The following is a 20,108-nucleotide window of genomic DNA, read 5'->3' on the forward strand; positions in this document are numbered from 1 at the left end:
ATGAATTGTTCAAGACATCAAGCAATTTGATTCAGCATCTCCGTAACATATGAACCCAGGATATACGAACCCATCCATTTTAGCGCATCAACACCTCAGCATTCTTGGCAAACAGTCACCTTATTGGCAAAAACGTCATCGGTATGTGTTAATCCATGTTCTCAGATTGATCTGCATTACCTGTTGCAAATTTAATGAACTGACCCTGTGTACACCCATTATCGGAAGCGTTGCACTTAGCTCCTTCTTCTGTAACTAGAGATTGTAATAATGAACAAGATATTAATTAACATATCGGTTGGCTTGAACTGTAGTGATGGTGACCCTGAACACCAAGGGCTTTTCAATGGGGTGACAGTGATACCCTTGGTCTCATAGTCTGTATATTTGAATTAATTTTGAGTATCATGCTTGGTGACAATGCTGTTCAACAAAACGTAACAGTAACAGAAGATATTCTGAGTAAAGGAAATCCAATAATTTGAAGGGTTGTGTTCAGGCTAACTTGAATATTTGAGATGTGGTTGGGTGAGGTGATTTGATTCAACGGTCCTTGCAATAGTTTTTCACTTACCGGTACATCGAATTGTACATGATTTCATGACAGTTACCCCCAACGACATGTAATACCATGGGATATATAGTCATCCCTCTGTCAGTGAGAGATCTTTTCGTTTAGCCTAGTGGTAAAAGCGTTCGCTCGTCATGCCGAAGACCCCACATGGGTACAATGTGTGAAACCCATTTCTATTTTCTCCCGCTGTGATATTGCTGGAAGATTGCTAAAAGCGGCATAAAAACATGCTCACTCACTCTGCTCACATAATAATATTTTGTTGCCAGTTAAAGTTAAAAGACAACAAACTTATCCTTCAATCACCTTTTCAAATTGTTTTAAAATTAATAGCATAGAAAATATGAATGGTATCATATTTTCCTAGTCTATCATATGTTTCTTCAAGTTCTGTTAAATCTTGATACAGAATGTCCCATTTATCACCAATGTGCGTAGTCTGACACGACCGCAGTGCATATAGTTCTGTGGGCTAATTATGGGAGCAGAATCACCTCAGCCCCCCTCCTCATCTTTTCTAATTGTAGCTTTTAGCTGTCTTTTTAATTCTTTATCTAGATGGCTAACTATATCCTCATCTAGTTAGAGTTTTATAAAAGATATAACCTTTCCTTTCCATTCTGCTAGCCATTGTAAACAAAGGGGAGATAACTCTCATTTACTTGTTTCCCGTGTGCTGGAGTGTCCAAAATCCAAGATCAAACCTCATGTCATAAGGTTTTTAAGTTTCATTATTTACTGTTTTGTACACTTCAGTTGTATGTTTTGCAAGATTTTATACCATTTTCTGGACATATTTTCAGATAAAAAAAAATAATTGAAAAATACCATTTTTCATAGTTTTTGCCCCAAAAAGCCACTTAGCATCAACATCCAAGGGAGGACTTTTTATTCATTGTTTTCATAACTATTGTAAACGATATAAACACAAAACCATTTCTGTACCAATTTTTAGGAGGTTAAGTGATTTTTTCCACTAATTATACTGGACTATTAGTATTAGGTACAGTGACAATGTCGTTACCTCTAAAGATATATGTCTCTCTTTTGGCTCTAGTGGCGAGATCAACGGATATTTAATTTCAGGTGTCTGTGTACTTGTACCTGTGTTATTTTCTTGACGAAGTTAAAACTTAAATACAACGGTCATCTGGTTTGATAAGGATGATAGCCCTATGGAAAAAAAATTTGCGTTACTATAGTACTGTCGGAAATAGAAAAAAACTGTTTTTAGGCTCTTACTCTGTATCCCTAAAATTGACACAAATGCAAATAGCTTATGTCGAAATAACCCACTTCGGCCTAACTTGGCATTCAGTGGGATGCGTAATAGGATATCCAGAAAAACATGTTTACTCGTAAAATCGGGCAAAACTTAGAAAAAATACGAATAGCTGCTGAAAACAATAGATCAGACTATAGATAGCAATTAGGTCGCTCAGCCAGGTATGACGACGGACCGTCATGAAATGCATGTGCTGCCTACAGGCGCCCAAGGGGTCATCTCAAAGATATTTTGTGCTTTTTCATGTGTGTTGACTATGCCTCATCTATTGATTAACAGCTTATATTTTTTTTGTATAAGTGTCTTTCTTTCATAAAGTTTATGTTGAGATATGTAAAAGAGTTTGATACCTGATAACCATAGCAACGTATCGTATTAAATCTCTCAAAATATATAGGTGGCATGACCACCCGATCGCGAAGATCGACAGGACTGGATATTATTTGTAAATTGTTATGACATGCCGTTTACTTCCCCAGTATAATTCCCCTAAAGGATTATCGTATCTTAGCTGATATCTCTGTCCCCAAGCCCCACCCTAACGATCGTCTGCGACACCCGTCCAGGTTTTGCTTTTGAGACGAACCCTCCTAGCTGTTTCTTTTTATAGTGACAGTGAGACTCCATGGTAGCTACATCCTTAATAGTTTCAGCATGAAAGTTATTATTTTTTACACCAGCTATCGTTTATAATGAAGCTACGTCTAATTTCAGATTGGTCACTTAAAAAGTGTCCTTTATAATACAATATCGTCGCACACTAATTTGCATACAGCCATGGTCTGTTCCAAATAATTCGTTTTGGACTTGGAAAAAACCGCATTGCTCATTTCTGCACTAATCTCTCCTCAGTAAAGTCCTTTTTCTACGTTTCTTGTGTCCCTACTATTGAGACTGTAGTTAGGCCGAATTTAGTTTAAGAGATATTTCACACTTGTACATATCAACTACATGAATTGTAGTGATAAATGAGAAAATACAGTTTTTTTCTATTTCCGACAGTACTTTATAGTATTATTCTCATTTAAGCGTCTCATCGCTCAAAATCTGAAGCGCACGTAAAAATGCTATGTACCCGACCGTGTTCAGGCGGTTTTCACTTAACAATGTTTCTGTACGGACAAACTATTAAAATGGAAATCTACATTTCTGAATTTTCTATACGGTGACAATTAGGACTACGGAAATATATTATCATTACGATGCATTTGTAGGGGATTGTTACATATTTGAATCTGCAAGTTGCTCGTATGTCATTACGCTGCATAAATACCACTTAAAATGTTGCTTGAAATAAAAGAGTTACCAGCATATAAATATGAAAGAGTTTCCGTTTTTAGCCACTAACGTCAGCATGTTAACTATGCTTTTAAACTTATTTTACTCTATTTTTGTCAGGGTGTGCAATCTTCAGGCAGAAGAACAGATCCTCTAGATTCGTTTTGATTTCGCAAATTTCATATTTGATTTACTCTGTGAAATGCACACTGTCGTCTGTTTAGCATTAGTACCTCAACGAGTGATCAGAATTAATGAATTGAAAACAATCTCTTTCAAAAGTATTATTAGTATTAAAGGTATATTTCTATGTTTTGAACTGCTTATATTTTTTCATTCTATTTCTCAGAAAACTTTATTTTCCAGACGACTGGTCGTGTCAGTCATGAATGGTGTTAACGCAAGGTGAAAGAAACGCTAGTAAAATGTTTATGAACTATAAGGGGAGAATACTCATTTACAGATGGCGCTATGCTTTTCCCCCAACCCGTATGACTGGGTACTTGTCTATCTTTTTACTAATAGTCAATCTATACATTGGAGAACCCGTATTTAGGTGGCGCAACCGATTTCAGTAGACCCACGCTATTTCTTAATATTACACTACTCTTTATGTTTATATCAAAGTAACAAGACAACTATATCATATCTACACATATGTACCAAATAAACTATTATATTTTAAGTGTCAAGAAAACCTTTCCCATAATGCAATGGAGATTTGCAAAACAATCATGGCGTCGAAATTTTCTCTGATGGTCATCCAAGCCAGTTTAATCTGAAGCATCAATTTCGTCTCGAACGGCGGATATCTACTCCTTTTAACGTAAGCATAGAGGATTGTGATATTCAAGTTGTTTTCTGTTACATAAATCATTCTGAATGTTGAAATTCACTCGTTCAATTGTGGATATCGATGTTGTGCAACTGTGACTGGGCTGTGGAATTTTCAGGATGCTTCTGCTCTTGTGTCCCTTTTCCGAAAAATAAATATCATCGTTCTTCCTCTGTGATCATTAAACAGATCATATCACTTCTCCTTCACGGTATTTGTTTTCATAACTACGTACACAGGAGGCTTGATCAGACTGACATTTGACATTTCCAAGTTCGCATTTTAAAAATGGGGACGAAAATGGTTGAACAATGACACTTAGGCCTACATAGTACATTCGCTGGTAGTGTGTATGAATGCAAGATCCCAAGCATTCTGTTGCTTGTCGTAAGAGACAAGTAAGCTCATCTGATCTGATCATGTTCTGTGATATACTGATATTGTTGATGTCATCATACCCAAAAGGCACAGAATGTTCCTCGAAGTATCAACCACATATATTTATTGGAAATAGTTCCTTACGTACCCCACTCCTATTTTATGATTTCATTACTTGTATATCTTTTCTTTGTATTTTTTAAAAAAATAGGTGGACCCAGTGACTCATTTCTATATTTACTTTAACATGTGGACAGGTTATCATGATAATGTGTCCAAATACATGCAAAACACGAATAAATATTTGGTGTCAGGCAAAGGCTTTTGACCCATTATCTGTTTGATTTTCATATTATTTATCTGTATAATTTCCTGTGAGCATAATCTTCCTTTTCAAATGATGTCCACAACCAATTAATCATAACTGGATAGCCAGTAAATAACTAAAATGCTGCCAATCATCCAGTACCCACTGCCCCCAATTTGTTTTTACTGTTACCACACTGAGTTTGTTTATCAGTGTTAAATTGGGAAAATGTCGGAGACCAGCATCATTTTGAATTTTCCCTTCATATTAAGCTGACACTTTGTGAAAGGAAATAATCCGATGTTCCAAGGAATCAAAGTGAAACCCAGGCTGCTCAAATGGTTTGGGGTCCAATGTTCAGAGCAAGTATTATCCTTGCTACTTTGTTGTGTTCATAACTTCTCGTTTTTAACGGTATTGAAAGGCAGTTTTGTCTCATACAATTCCTGAGGAGGGATTCTTTGTCATGTTCATAAAATAAAAGTTTTATTTCCTCATCTGCTTGTTAGACATGGCCTGTTCATTCATTTTCTTTCGTAAAAATTATTTCCCTACAATGCCCTAATTTATTTCAAGAGGCTCAATGTTATTTTCACACGTTCCATTTCTGTACTATTTTAGATTTTGACCATGTTTACCATACTCTTAAATTTGGTTAACATGCACAAAATGCATATTAGTGTATGTAAACTTTTCCTCTCCTGAAACATTTATTATAAAGTTATAAAGTTGTTGTAGAATGCAAGTTATTGTCATATTTTTTGTGATGGCCATAGGGCATGTCCTTCATCATGTTTATGGGTATTAAAGGAAAATATTTAAGTCTGTGGGCTTAGCCTCACATACCTACTTGTAAATAGATTTTAATGAATGGTAAATGACAGGCATACTGAATTACAGACGTAACATGGTAACATTGTTTTCTTTGACAGAATGTCCAGACAAACAACTGATTGGTTTTATGGTCCAGTCATGTGAAACTCTCAAGGTTCTTGTGAGTTGAAGTCATTAGAAAAGCTAATATATGCACCCAACTTCATGTATAATCCATGTCTAACTGCAGAAAAGCACACTGATGCATTTTAAGTACTGAACTTCACAATTTTTATCACATAACAAGAGAGCTTGTTGTCATCATGCTCATGTGACTATATCATTGGTGGTAATTATTCGAATGAGTGCTGCACTAAGTGTGTTAATGCAGTCTCTGAATATTTTTAAGAAAAGAAACAGTCTGAATTGTCTCTTCATATTCAATGTGCATTTTTGTTTTGGTTTGCTTTGCTTTTTAGTCCAGATCATGATGATAGCCAAGTAGTTAGTCATGAAAAAAATAGATAAATATACTAGAGCCATGTATTCTGCAGTGAGACATACATGTATCCCCAACCCTGCTGATGTATTCAGTGACATGTACATGATAGCAGTTATACCTAACACCTTGCTTCATACTATCATAGATGCAGTTAATCATTGTAATAAAGATTCACCATGTGGGGATTCAAGGTTGGAGCAGGTTCCCAGGAACCCATGCTGGTCTGACTATGGGTATTCTGGGTTAGAACTGGTCCTGAACCTAGTTGGCCCTAGCACCACTATTTGCTGTACAGAGTAGTGTCCCTTAGGTTCAAATCCTGGTTCCTTAACTTTTCAAGGTTTGTTAGCACCAAACCCATACATGTTGGTTTCACCAAACATGTAAACATCTGTGTATCATTTCAGGATTTCTTCATTTTACACAGACATTAACATATGATCTAGTTGGTCAGACATGATCACTCATGCCTCTCACAGACTGTCACAGACACACATGAATATCAAAGTCTGAGTGTTACAGTCAATTTCCATGTTGAAACAATAAGTTAACTTGAAATCTGTACATAAAAGAATTTGGTTCGTAAGCAACAGACTACAAACAAATGGGATACAATGTACCAATGTATTAGACAATTATCAAGGTTTACAAATCAATACATTTGGTCAGACACATGAGCACTGATGCTACTCTAGTTACTCTCAGTCAGACACATATCACTGTAGATGACTGTCTATGGGTTTAACTGTTTTGGTATTTGTATTGTGTTTCATGAAAACTCATTTTTGTATAGAGGGCTCAGCATCTAATCAACTTGACAAAAAAATCTTCTTTTCAAGTCACTTGGAATATGTAATCTAAAATAAATCTGCAGTATGTTATTTGCTTGACACATCTTACCCTGCTTAACAGAGCGTTTTAATAAATGCTGTCATGTTCAGTAAGAAAGATGAATATCTATGGAGTTGACATTAATATCATGTTAATGATGTCTTCTCTTTGTTATAATGTGGACTGCAATGTATTTTACATTGAGAAGTTGTAAACATGGTAGATATAATTCAGACGTGAGCTGCATGTATTCAAAGTTCAAGTATGTTTTGAATGCAACGTACAATCATGTATGCTTGACTAGATTACAAAATAGAGTATTTAATGAACATGATGATCTTGACCCCTTTCTGATCCGTGGTGCTAGTTGAGAATCTGCCTTGAGGCTGGTCCAGCATGATAGTGGTGATAGGTATTGATAGAGCTGATGGAGGGCCTCCCTGGGGCTCGCTTTCCTTTATGATATAACACGGTGATATTTGCCTATGTCCACTGGCCACACAAGGTGACTCATGTCTGTCAGGCCTCGCTGCCCACAAGGAGAATGTGCTCTGTCACATCACCACTCACTGGATGTCTCACTCCAGGCTTTTGTCACCGACTCCACGCTCTGTTGTGTTGAGTCTCCACAACAGTGTTGTTATTTTGGCAGTTGGTAGACTTGACAATGGTAAAGTATCAGGTTACTCAGTTCAATGTTTATTTTTACTGTTTACCTATTTGCTTCTGATCAAACGTTGTTATGTACCTGGTGTTTGATGTCACGACACTGATGGCAGCGTAATGCAGCAGCTTGGTAGGTTCTGCTGATTTGTTGGGTAACCATGTTTATTATTGTCGTGACCTTTTGCATTTAGAATGAGGACATCTCAGTCAACCTTAGCAGGATTATTGTACATTTAATCATAATATTTTCCAAACATTGAATATAACTTGGTGTTCCATATGCTCATTGTCGTTCATCTAGTTTTCAGTATTTTGAAATGTGCAATAAGCTCCGTTCCACCCCAAGATATTTTAACCTTTTTGTTGATGTATGAGACTTTGGACATACCAAATTGTTGTGGATGACCCTAGAGTGTGTTGTCAGGAGTAGAATGTAGTTTTTGTAAGCTGACAAATAGTAGTTTCAGGATATTGCTGTAGTAACCGTGTCCTGTGCTACCCTCTATAAACAATTTTTATATTGACTTGTTATGCTACAGAGCTCCATCGTGTTTTCCTGATACCAATAGATTCCCATTTCAGAACATGCCACACTAACTAACCAGCTATCAGTTTACTTTGAAGTGAAACATATCAAAATCAAAATGGTTTCTTCAGCAGAGATATGGTTACCTAAACCAGTTCAGAACACTGTCAACATCTAGTGTTTGTATGTGTGTAACTTTATGTAGTTCTGACAAACAAAACAAGATAATATTGATATATTAATCGATGAATACCTTGTGTATTCAATTGTTTCCAAATGTTCTCATTGAGTGTGTGTATCTGTTATGCCTATGTGTGTTTCAGTCTCGGGGCCAGTTAAGCGTACCAGCTGGCCAGCGGACATTGCCGTCGTCAGGTCCACCAATCTAGCAGTAGGAGCAGAACTGGGATGGCCTGTCGGAGGCATTGCTCACATAGTCATAGGGAGCATAGAGATCATAGAGACCATAGAAGACTATATGATAGTAACAGTGATGAGGACACAGACTTCTCGGAGACGGATGACAGAAAGAAAACCTGCATAAAAAGAACAAGGTATGATTGTATCATTCGTTCGTTGTAGGCTCTCTGGTTCGAATGTATATAGGACAGTTGTAAGAGGCAACATAATGGATCCAGTAGTGACACACTCAGGTTCTTGATTGTGTGTCATTGGATCTTGACGGCATGGATCAGGGATCAACCAAGGTGTGCCTGATAAAAATGTGATTATTTAACAGGCCGCTGTCATGTGGCTGGCATATTGCCGAGTGTGGCATACAGTATCACGTGTACAAGCACCCTTAAGTTTGCTGAGGATAAGCTAATGGAAGGTGAAGAGTTGCTACTGCCTCATGACGTAAGAATTCACTCACAGCATTTGCATGATGTGGCCTACAGTTTCCTGTCATGTGAAAGGCACCCCACACTCTATTAATTAACCCCCACCAAACAGTACTTGCTCCATAATATTTCATTGAGCATATGCAGTGTTTCTGCGGGGCCAAACATGAGCTTGGACATCAATCTTGAAAAAAAAACATTGACCGGTGGACCCTACCCCACGACTTAAATTCCAGTGATGTTAAGCTTGACACGCAGCTATTCATTCTGTACTGTGCTAAAGGGATAACAACAGACGTCTGAGAGGGCCTGAAAATTATAGGTGTTGCGACACTTTATTCTATGTGTATATTTCTTGCCTGGAGCAGTGCTAGCATGGATGTTAAGTCATGTAATACATGTCATGTGAAGAACTGCAGCTTAGTACTTCATTCTCTCACCACCTCACTCTGTTTTCAGTACAATTGGGCAACCTGCCAGATCCAAACCTTGTCTGGTAAACCGTGTCCGCTCTCTGAGCTTAGAGAACACGAGCAGCAACGAGGAGGGCGGGGCATCTGATGGTCGTAGTGCCTCATCCATGCCTTTCTATATGAGTCGTAGTTACATGCAGTCGGGAGAGGTGGGTTCAAGTCGCAGTCAGAAAGTGTGTTCCCGCTTGTCGGGTTCCTCCAAGAACTACTTTACGCTGGACTACGGGGAGCAGGCCATGGCCGCTCCTAACTTGTCCTGCAATGTTAACATGAATATGAACATTAAGATGAATGGACCTTGTGCTGCATCAACAACCAAGGGAGAGAGACTTACACTTGTTGTAGATGAGACACGATTTGTCATTGATCCGGAACTCTTCAGGGCAAGGCCAGAAACCATGCTTGGAAGGTAAGACAGGAAATGGCATTTACTCTTTCATGCTTTCTGAATATTTATGTGACTATGACCACCAAAAAGTGTTGCCACACTCATCAGTGAGTGTAACTTGTTTGTAACTATGTCTTGTTTTGCAGAATGTTCACGTCATCACTAGAGAACAAATTCACACGTCCAAATGAGAGGGGAGAATATGAAGTAGCTGAAGGTATCTCTGCCACAGTGTTCAGGGCTATTCTAGTAAGTGTTATCATTCTATGCCATTTTTAAGGGCTATTCTAGTGAGTGATATCCTTCTCTGCCAGTGTTCAGGGCTATTCTAGTGAGTGATATCCTTCTCTGCCAGTGTTCAGGGCTATTCTAGTGAGTGATATCCTTCTCTGCCAGTGGTCAGGCCTGTTCTAGTGAGTGATGTCCTTCTCTGCCAGTGTTCAGGGCTATTCTAGTGAGTGATATTCTTCTCTGCCAGTGTTCAGGGCTATCCTACTGAGTGTTATCATTCTCTGCAGGTGTTGAGAGCCCCGTTCCTCAAAGTGATCACAGTGCTACGACAGTTGTAAGTCAATGTTAAAGTATGGGAGTTACGATCATCTTAGCACTTCAATCATTTTCTGAACATGGTCAGGGCTGTTCTAGTGAAATATCCTTCTACACAATACTGTATGCTCAACACTCTTACACTCATCACCTTTACACTCAACACTTGTACTCTGATCCTTTGCACACGCATCACTTGCACATTCATCACTTGTACCATTGTCCTTTCTGCACTTAACTTGCCCTTGCTTTTTAAGCTCAGCACTTGTACAATCATCACTTGTCCACTTAACACTTGTACAATCATCATTTTGTAGAGTCATCCTTGTACAATCATCACTTGCACACTTGAACGCACTTGCATACCATCACTTCAGCACTTGTCGCTCAACACTTGTACTAATCATCACTTGTACACTGTACACTCATCACTTGTACACTCAACGCTTGTACACTCATCACTTGTACAATCATCTCTTGTACACTCATCACTTGTACAATCATCTCTTGTACACTCACGGAACACTTGTACAATCATCACTTGTACACTCAACACGGCAGCGCACAGCGGAACACTTGTACAATCATCACTTGTACACTTAAGCGCTTGTACACTCAACGCTTGTTCACTACACTCAACACTTGTACAATCGCTGCCTTGTACAATCATCGCGCTGGTATCTCTTGGTACTCAACACTTAGCGGCCTTGTACACTTAACATATGTAATACTCACTTGTACATCATTGTACATCACTTGTACACTCATCACTTGTACACTTAACACTTAACACTTGTGTACACTCAACACTTGTACAATCATCACTTGTACACTTAACACTTGTATATTTACACTCATCACTTGTACACAATACATCACTTGTACAATTAACCAATCAACACTTGTACAATCATCGCTTGTACATCATCTCTTGTACACTCAACACTTGTACAATCATCCTTGTCATCACTTGTACAATTATCTCTTGTACACTCAACACTTGTACAATCATCACTTGTACACTTAAAACTTGTACACTCAACACTTGTACAATCATCACTTGTACACTTAACGCTTGTAAACTCAACACTTGTACAATCATCACTTGTACAATCATCACTTGTACACTTAACACTTATACACTCAGCACTTGTACAATCAACACTTGTACAATTATCACTTAACACTTGTACACTCAACACTTGTACACTCATCACTTGTACAATTATCTCTTGTACACTCAACACTTGTACAATCATCACTTGTACACTCATCTCTTGTACACTCAACACTTGTACAATCATCACTTGCACACTCATCACTTGTACAATTATCTTGTACACTCAACACTTGTACAATCATCACTTGTACATAATACCTGATCATCCTTGTACACTCAACACTTGTACAATCATCACTTGTACACTTAATGCGCATAAACTCAACGCTTGTACAATCATCCTTGTACTTACGCTTGCACTCTCATCACTTGTACATCAACCATTGTACATATTGATCCTTGTACACTCATCACTTGTACACTCAACACTTGTACAATTATCATTTGTACAATTATCTCTTACACTCAACACTTGTACACTCATCACTTGTACAATTATCCTCTTGTACACTCAACGCTTGTACAATCATCCTTGTACACTCATCTCTTGTAAACTCAACACTTGTACAATCATCACTTGTACACTCAACCTTGTACACTCAACACACTTGCACACTCAGCGCGCTTGAACGCGCACCTCAACAATATCATATCACTTGTACACTCAACACTTGTACAATCATCTCTTGTACACTCAACGCGCTGAATTCATCCTTGTACACTCAACACTTGTGTCAATTGTACATTCATCACTTGTACACCAAGTCAACGCGTACACTCAACGCACCTTGTACAATCATCACTTGCACACAACACTTGTCATCACTTGGCTACAATCATCACTTGTACACTCAAACACTTACTACAATCATCCTTGTACACTCAACACTTGTACAATCATCAGAGTGGCCACTCCAGCTCTTTGTACACTCAACACTTGCACATAATCATCGCTTGTACACTCAACACTTGCACAATCATCGCGACTTGCGCACTCAACACTTCATCTTTGTACACTCAACACTTGTATGTGTTTCAGCATGGTGACCGTGAGTGTCACATCGTAGTGCTTACAGAGGAGGATATAGTAGAATGGGATGATGACTATCCTCCTCAGATGGGGGAAGAGTACTCCCAGAGTAAGTGTTTGTCTCTTGTCTCCCATCATCATAAATACTTGATGGATAAAGCACTATCACTTGTATCTAAACATATCACTAAATATCTGAAGATGTTGATAGGTGAACTTTGTCAACCTTGTACCATAATGAGACCAAACTTTTACATCTTGGAAATTGCCTCAATCTATGTGTAATGGATGAAGTGTAATGTCTGTTTAGTGTCATTAACACCTGTAACAAAATTTCTGACAATCATAACCTGATGTTTTTTCTGTATTTAGTTTTATTGGTAAAGACATTATCTAGTTTAATATTTTCTTTTCCATTACAGTTATCCACAGCACAGCTATGTACAGATTCTTTAGATATATAGAAAATAGAGATGTTGCCAAGCAGGTTCTCAAAGAACGTGGTTTGAAGAAAATTAGACTTGGCATTGAAGGTGAGGACACTTGCATATATGCTATTCTATGGGCAACTGACACTGTACTGAGTACCATGCTTGTCATGTAAAGGCAACTATGTGAGGTTGAGATTTCTTCAGATTCAGTAGGTTGGGTGACCTAACCAGGGGAGATCATCCTTCTGCCTGGGTCACAGGAGTGTTCACAATACCTAGTGTCCACCAACTCATATGTAGAGGTCAAGTAGATAGAATGTAGGATCTCCTTAGTAGGGTGTTGGATCCTGACTCATGAACTCCACCACCTTAGTGCCTGGACCAGTCTAATATTGCTGTGGTGTGGCATTCACATCTCTATCAGCTGGACCTGGATGGTGTGGCATACCCTGACATCTCATATCAGTAGTGGCCGCTTTGGCTGTTGCCTTCTGACAATAAACAAGTTACACCTTGTTCCTTGCTCAAATGTAATATTAGATTAATGCTATGTCACTGTTCCTATATGTGTGTTGTTCATCTGACATCCAATGACAGCTGTATGACTGTTCCTGCCTGTGTACAGTGCATCACACATTAGATGACAGTTGTGTCACTGTTCCTCTATGTATTTAATGTATCATGATATTCCCAACTTGTGTTCCAGGCTATCCAACCAACATGGAGAAGGTGAAGAAGAGACCTGGTGGACGCCACAGGAAGGTATGTTAGTGGTCATCTGTTGGCATTTTACTCATGCAGAGAGTTGTAGAGGTATTGCAGGGTGAAATTACTTTAGAGGTGTGCAGGGTCTCTCACTGTCTGTGAACAAATCCATAAATTTTCAAAGAGATATTCAGAAGAGCATGTCTGACTCTAGGAACAGTCTCCTACCCATCCTCCTCACATTGCCCAGAGTGGAGGATCATCAGGGACAGATTGACCACACAGTTCTTGATACTAATAGAAACCTATCAGTGGGGTGTCACAATTTCTGCTAAGGTCACTCTAAGTTATCATTCACCTGTTTAACAGATCCTACCTTTTGAATTTTTCCCACTCGAAATAGAAGGTTTGCCCCAAGTTTTGTACATCACATAAAAACAGGCGACTCATCATGCTCGAAATTCTAATCATTGCTGTTACTGACATGATAGCCTTTTAATGGCCTAATTATCTCCATACAGCCAATTCAATTGTTCCTTGAATCTATTGCTTCATTTGTTCTGTCCTGAATATGTCATTATATGCCAAAGGTGTTGTCTCATTGCACACTCTTTTGACCACCAATTTGTTCATCCTAGGCTTAAGCACGTAATAGGTGCTCCTGATACTGCTGCTATTAACACAACTCCCACTCCCTCCAGTGTTAAACCCAGCTCACTCACTCCTTTCTGTCTCCTGCAGTCATCTACAACTATGTTCAGAGGCCTTTTCTTCGCATGTCGTGGGAGAAGGAAGAAGCCAAGAGTCGCCACGTGGACTTCCAGTGCGTTAAATCAAAATCTATCACCAACCTAGCGGCAGCTGCCGATGCTTCACACGACCAGGGTATTGTTCAACAGGACCAGGATGGAACTATCAACGTTATTCCACCCCAGCCCTCCCCTTCCGAGCCATACCCAGATGTACAGCTGCCACCAGAGGGCGATGCCGACTGACTAGCTGGAGTTCATTACTGCTGCTGTTTTGCGGATGCATGTTTAAAATAACTGTGAAACCCTAAATGCAACTTTGGAGTGTTCAGTGTGCTTTTCCAGAAAATGCTATGATACAGTCTCGTATGTCAAGTAAATCTCCATGTTGACTGATCGTAGAAAAGACCAAATTATTGTATTTGTTGAAGTAATACTGGTGGTGGTGGTGGTAAGCATTGGGCATCTGAACAACTGGCTAGATAGGTGAATCTGTGTCCTTCATACAAGTGCCTCCTTCAAGAGCCATAGTAGTCACTGTTGCATTTGGAGCTTCAGATAACAAGATGGAAAGAAAAGAACATATTTCACGTTTAATACAGGTAAATTGTTGTGAAATTTGTTAACTTTGTGTCACATGTCCAGTTTCTACTGCCATGATGGAGCGGTATCTCTGTTACAAGTCTTCATGTGACATGTTTAACGCTCGTCGCTGCTGGCCCAACTTGAAGTGTGTTCTTTTCTTCATCCCCACAAAACAGAAAAAGAATAAAGAGAGTTCCCAGTTATGATATTTTGAACTGTATTACATGTTTCAATGTGTTCACTTCTTACAATTACATAGATCTATGGTATGTTTTCCTTAATTTATCTGTACATGTTGAGTACCTGTTAATATATATATATATATACACAAGTTTCAGTGTATGAGGAGAAATATATACCCTTAAAAGTGTGTTATGGTATTTGTTAGACGAACCAAAAATAGAGCTTTTTGACAGCCAAATATTTCTTGAAAAGATTGGGTTCTTTCATTTTGATTAATCAAAGATTGGTTTGTAAGTTCTCACTCATGTTCAACAGTCATTTTCAACAATTGTGCCGGAGATACGTTTATATAAAAGTTTGTTTTTATCAATGCTCCAAGACTTTGAAAAGTTCTGTTAAATATCCGTCACAATGTTAAAGCTGATAATGATGTAGTCACAGTATGTGATCTGTGGTGTTAGAACTAAGTACTGATAAGTAGATAAGATACCAGCTTCAGTCTCCTCCAGGAATGTATGGCCAACCACTTCATGGTTCTATATGTATGATTGTCATCTATTTACGCACAATATATCTGTAATAACATTTGTAATCATTTTGAATATAGCCAATTATAGTATTTGCTGCTGATTTTTATCATGGTGTATTTTCTATCCATGATGATGATGTTGTCATACAGAGGAATGATTTGATGTAAATGGCATGTAACATGGAGTGACATTTTACAGTGTGAGTTGTACTTGTATGTCTCAAGTTCATTCATATTGCATTGTTGTACTTAGGATATTATACACAGAGTATGTTCACAGTATAAGTGCTCCAGAATTTTGTCTTTCGTATGTCATTTGAGTGAGTCGCATTGGTCAAGTCAGTCTTGATAGTCTCTTCCTACAAAAACACTGGTCATACAAGAAATTGTTGACGTAAAATAGCCCGAGTGAACTTCAAGAAGGATGAGATTGAGGCAGAGTTGAGCTCACTGATCCATCAAGCTGGTGACATTCAAGTTTATTCTACTTTCCGCCTTTGTAGATTCCCACTATTCCACTAGCCCAAGACTAGTACATTGTACTGAGGACAAGTAGGAATCTCATTGGCTTGTAGGAATCTCATTGGCTTGTAGGTTTCAGGGCTATAATTCAGAACCAGTTCAAGTCTCATCCAGTAGAAGTACACATTCAAGCAGGACTCGCTGCAAACTCTGACTACTGGTGTAATACTGTCTCCCATCTTCAAATATTGAATTTCTTAGATTGTACTTTTTCAAGTAAGGACTTTTTATTTATTTGTTGGATGGGTTACCGTCAGTCATTACCATATGTCATCCTTTTTCACACTTCTTTATAAATATGTTTGTTGAATGACAAGGAATTCCTGTTCTTTTCTATTCCTTATGCTTGACTTTGATCTCAAAGCACACATGTAATCAGCCTTAAGAGTCACTTCGTGCTAAGTACAGGGTGATCCAAATACCATTTTAATGTCAGAGTGTTCCACTATATGTTCAAGTGCAGCATAGTGGGGAACAACTGCCATCGAAGCTGTTACCAACTGTGTTGACAAAGCTACTTTGAGTGTAGATCTTCAAACCATGTGTGTTGATGAACTGATGAGACTGTCGATTTTTTTAAGGTCAAAATGTATTTTCTGTACTGCTATTGAAAGTATATTTATTACAAACCAGAATCTATTCAGAGACTGTCTGTATGACATGTTTGTATTAGCAACAGCTCAGAATATCCTGATTTCCAATGTTGTTAATACATTTTTTTCACTGTATGTCCAGCAAGGCACTGGAACATGAAACATATTGATCAGCCTAGTTGTAGCAACATGTAATTCCGCCAGGTTGTCATTCATTTTGAGTCTATGTAAAGACCTACATGTATGATATGGTCTGAACATGAAGAAAGTATTATTACATGCTCATGTGGAAGGATGTTTGTAAGTATCACAGTGTTCAAATGAACCAGTCAAAAGGCATATTCCTAGACAATGGGCTATATTTGGAGGAATATTAAAGCTGTCTGTGAAGGTTTTGTTTGCTGCAAATCGGGTGAGAAATCCCATGGTTAATAGTCATGGTAAATGAGGCAGAGATATTTGGGGTATATTGTGCCAGTGTAAGCAGAATGCTTGTTGAAGCTGGTATTAAAGACCCCATGTCTCTAACACTGTTGTGTTAATGAATTCTGTGGAATAACATTGTCTTGTATGTAACAAAGCTGTATTAATGAAGACTTTAATAACGTTATCTTACATGTAACACAATTGTGTTTGAGAAAACTGTGGAATAACACTGTTGTGTTAATGAAAGGCTGTGGAGAGTTCAATGGTGCTTGTATTACCGTGTATATTTTGTACAGTTGTCTCACTAGTATGTTGTCTTGTATTCAGCTTTTTATATCGGTAGCCATCCTCCTGCAGGGTATTAGATAGTGCCAACCAAACACTCATGTAGACTGACATTTCTTGTGATGGTTTACCAAAGATTGCCAGCTTAGTGTGTGTGGTATTGTGGCTGTCTTGTGAGCACTGGCAGAGGAGTTGGCCATTAGTGCTGTCCACATCTGACAGGAGTTGTTTCGGTTGTGAGTGATGCCAACTGAAGGACTGTTTGCTTTCATGCTTGACATGTGTGTATATTTTTATTAAGTGGATACATTATGAGAGATATATGCTTTGAAATGTAATGGATGATCATGTAAGAATTCTTTTATTACGTTACTTTATATACATGCTGCATCATTACTGACATCTTGTTCTGAGAAAATGTAAAATAATGACCGTCTTTCAGAAAGTTTATGAGATTTAGTTTAAAAACAGATCTCTAGTACTAAATGTGATCAGAAACAGATTTATTCAAATCGCTGAAATCGCTGTGCCAGTTGATGATTTTTACAATAGCACTAGGCCGTTGACGTCATGGATGTCAGTGACAGACACAGTTGTACATAAGGTGTCCCACATCTCACTTGGTACACAGTATCCAGTCATGTAGTCTCACTGTCATCTATATTTAACACCCACCCACCCACCCATGATCACACTAGAAACTTCTCCTTTACCTTCCCTATTGATTCCTCCATGCATACAGGTCTGATGTTTCACTGTAAGGGAATGGTCAGCACTTGGTTGATGTGGCCTTGTAGAATACCTCACCCACAGCATAATCACTGTCTCTGAAATGTTCTCAACACTTTTCTTTCTTCTGTTTCAAGAAACGTTCAGCACTGTTCCTAACTGCAGAATTTGTTAAATTACCCCATCCTCCTTGCTGCCAACACAACACGTATGGCTGACCTCTCAACAGCTACAGCACACTTGTCCTCAGTCCGACATGCTACAGCAGCCATGTCCTCACAATTCTACAGATACATGACTTGCTACAGCCGCCTTATCTTAGTACATGCTACAACTACAGCAGACCTGTTCTCATGACATGTTGCAGCCGTAGCAACTCAGAACTACGTTACAGCCTCAATTACCTTGTCCTCAGTACCACACGCTACAGTGTCAACAGCTGCAGAAGCATCGAGCTTTGCACATTATCATTGTCTAATAAAACATTAATCACTGACTGTGTTTTTGTCGTTTTGTATACCCAAGTATTTCATCAAAAACACGACAGGTTATAACAGATACTGGAAATGTTTATGTGAAGTATTTCATTGTAAGAGTGAGGTCATGGTATAGAGAAACTGAATTGATCCTGTGTAATTATGGGAATTTAGATTTAAAGAAAATTTATATGTGCTGCTGCAAAAGTGAAGAGTGCTCATAAATATTGCAGGACTGGATTATTTGTATTGAAACCATCCTTGTGGTGCTATAATTGTTCCATTGGGAAGATGAGAGTTCTTGACATCATCCGAAAGCTACACATGCAACGTGTTTCCGAACACACTAACAGTTAGGTCCGTGAAACACTGGGCCGAGACGTGTACTCTTTCATGTCAACATGACCAAACGGTGCTGAATGAAAAACGCAGCAGAGTCAGTCGAGGCAATATGACCTTTACTTGGTTTACTGACAGAGGACCAACGGCGCTTGACAGGTGAGGTGAGGTGAAATTGGGTTTAACGTCGTGCTTGAGAATATTTCGCTCATATAACGACGTGCATGCGTGTGTATGTGTATTTGTGTCTGCTTGTACTAGCCCAGACTTAAGCTGGTTTTATAGTGCTAGCCCACTGAAATACCATGCCGCAGTGAAGCATGAATACCCTACTCAGACACATTATACTGACTCCGAGCCCACCAGTCCTTCTTGTACCCATTAATGCCGAGCGCCAGGCAGGGACCAACAAGAACCATATTCTAACGTCTTTTGGTATGACGCGGTCGGGGATTGAACCCGCGACCTTCCACTCTCCGGGAGGACGCTCTAACCACTACATCTATATATTGATGACTTGCTTGATAACGGTGTTAGAACCTACACCGAAACGTCGCTCTCACAGCTATAAAGAAGTTGTTCATCCATATATTGTGATCCTTCCTTGGTTCTCTTATTGTGTGCAGGGCAATTCACGTCTGTCTCATCAGATGGATGTTAGCACATGGCAAGTGGATAACTAAAATACTAAAATATGAACATTTAATCAAGCACCGCCCTTTTTCTGTATGGTAAGCAGGAAAACACAACATGTGTAAGCTTTGAAAAACTTGACTCTGATGAAGACAAAAAACAGGTGAAAATGAAATTTGGTAACAGTTTACTTGCAATCTGAGAGGAATACACAAAAATCGTGAATATCAACGACGGAAAGTAAGGTCACCATGACTAAGAGACAACACTCAGTGTCCCACAGTTTCTAAAATAGTAATTGTATGCACCACCACTGGCGACCCCTTCAGTACCTGGTATAGCTGGCCCTGGTGTAGTCTCCTCCTCGTACTAGCAATCAAGCGTGGAATTTTCAGCATCGGAATCCTCTTCCATAGAATTCCTGCGTCAGTTCCTCCACATTTTGAACGTCTCTAGTTTGAATGTGCCGTCCATGATAGCCCCAAAGACGCTCGATGGGGATGCTCCTTGCAATGACGTGCTGCAAAAT

The 20,108-nt window shown here is 38.8% G+C and overlaps 1 protein-coding gene across 1 annotated transcript; it reads left to right on the forward strand.

Annotated features, from left to right (window-relative positions):
* Positions 1-3,837: 3,837 nt before the first annotated feature.
* Positions 3,838-18,627, forward strand: LOC124291426 (BTB/POZ domain-containing protein 10-like). Its single transcript, XM_046728413.1, has 9 exons — positions 3,838-3,963; positions 5,590-5,651; positions 8,319-8,549; positions 9,297-9,719; positions 9,845-9,974; positions 12,404-12,503; positions 12,817-12,927; positions 13,532-13,591; positions 14,272-18,627. The coding sequence occupies exons 3-9, from the start codon at positions 8,404-8,406 to the stop codon at positions 14,523-14,525; spliced, it is 1,224 nt and encodes a 407-aa protein (XP_046584369.1). The 5' UTR covers positions 3,838-3,963; positions 5,590-5,651; positions 8,319-8,403; the 3' UTR covers positions 14,526-18,627.
* Positions 18,628-20,108: the final 1,481 nt, after the last annotated feature.

Source organism: Haliotis rubra, unplaced genomic scaffold (assembly GCF_003918875.1).
Source record: "Haliotis rubra isolate DU_JTF1 unplaced genomic scaffold, ASM391887v1 Scf491, whole genome shotgun sequence".
Classification (NCBI taxonomy): domain Eukaryota; kingdom Metazoa; phylum Mollusca; class Gastropoda; order Lepetellida; family Haliotidae; genus Haliotis; species Haliotis rubra.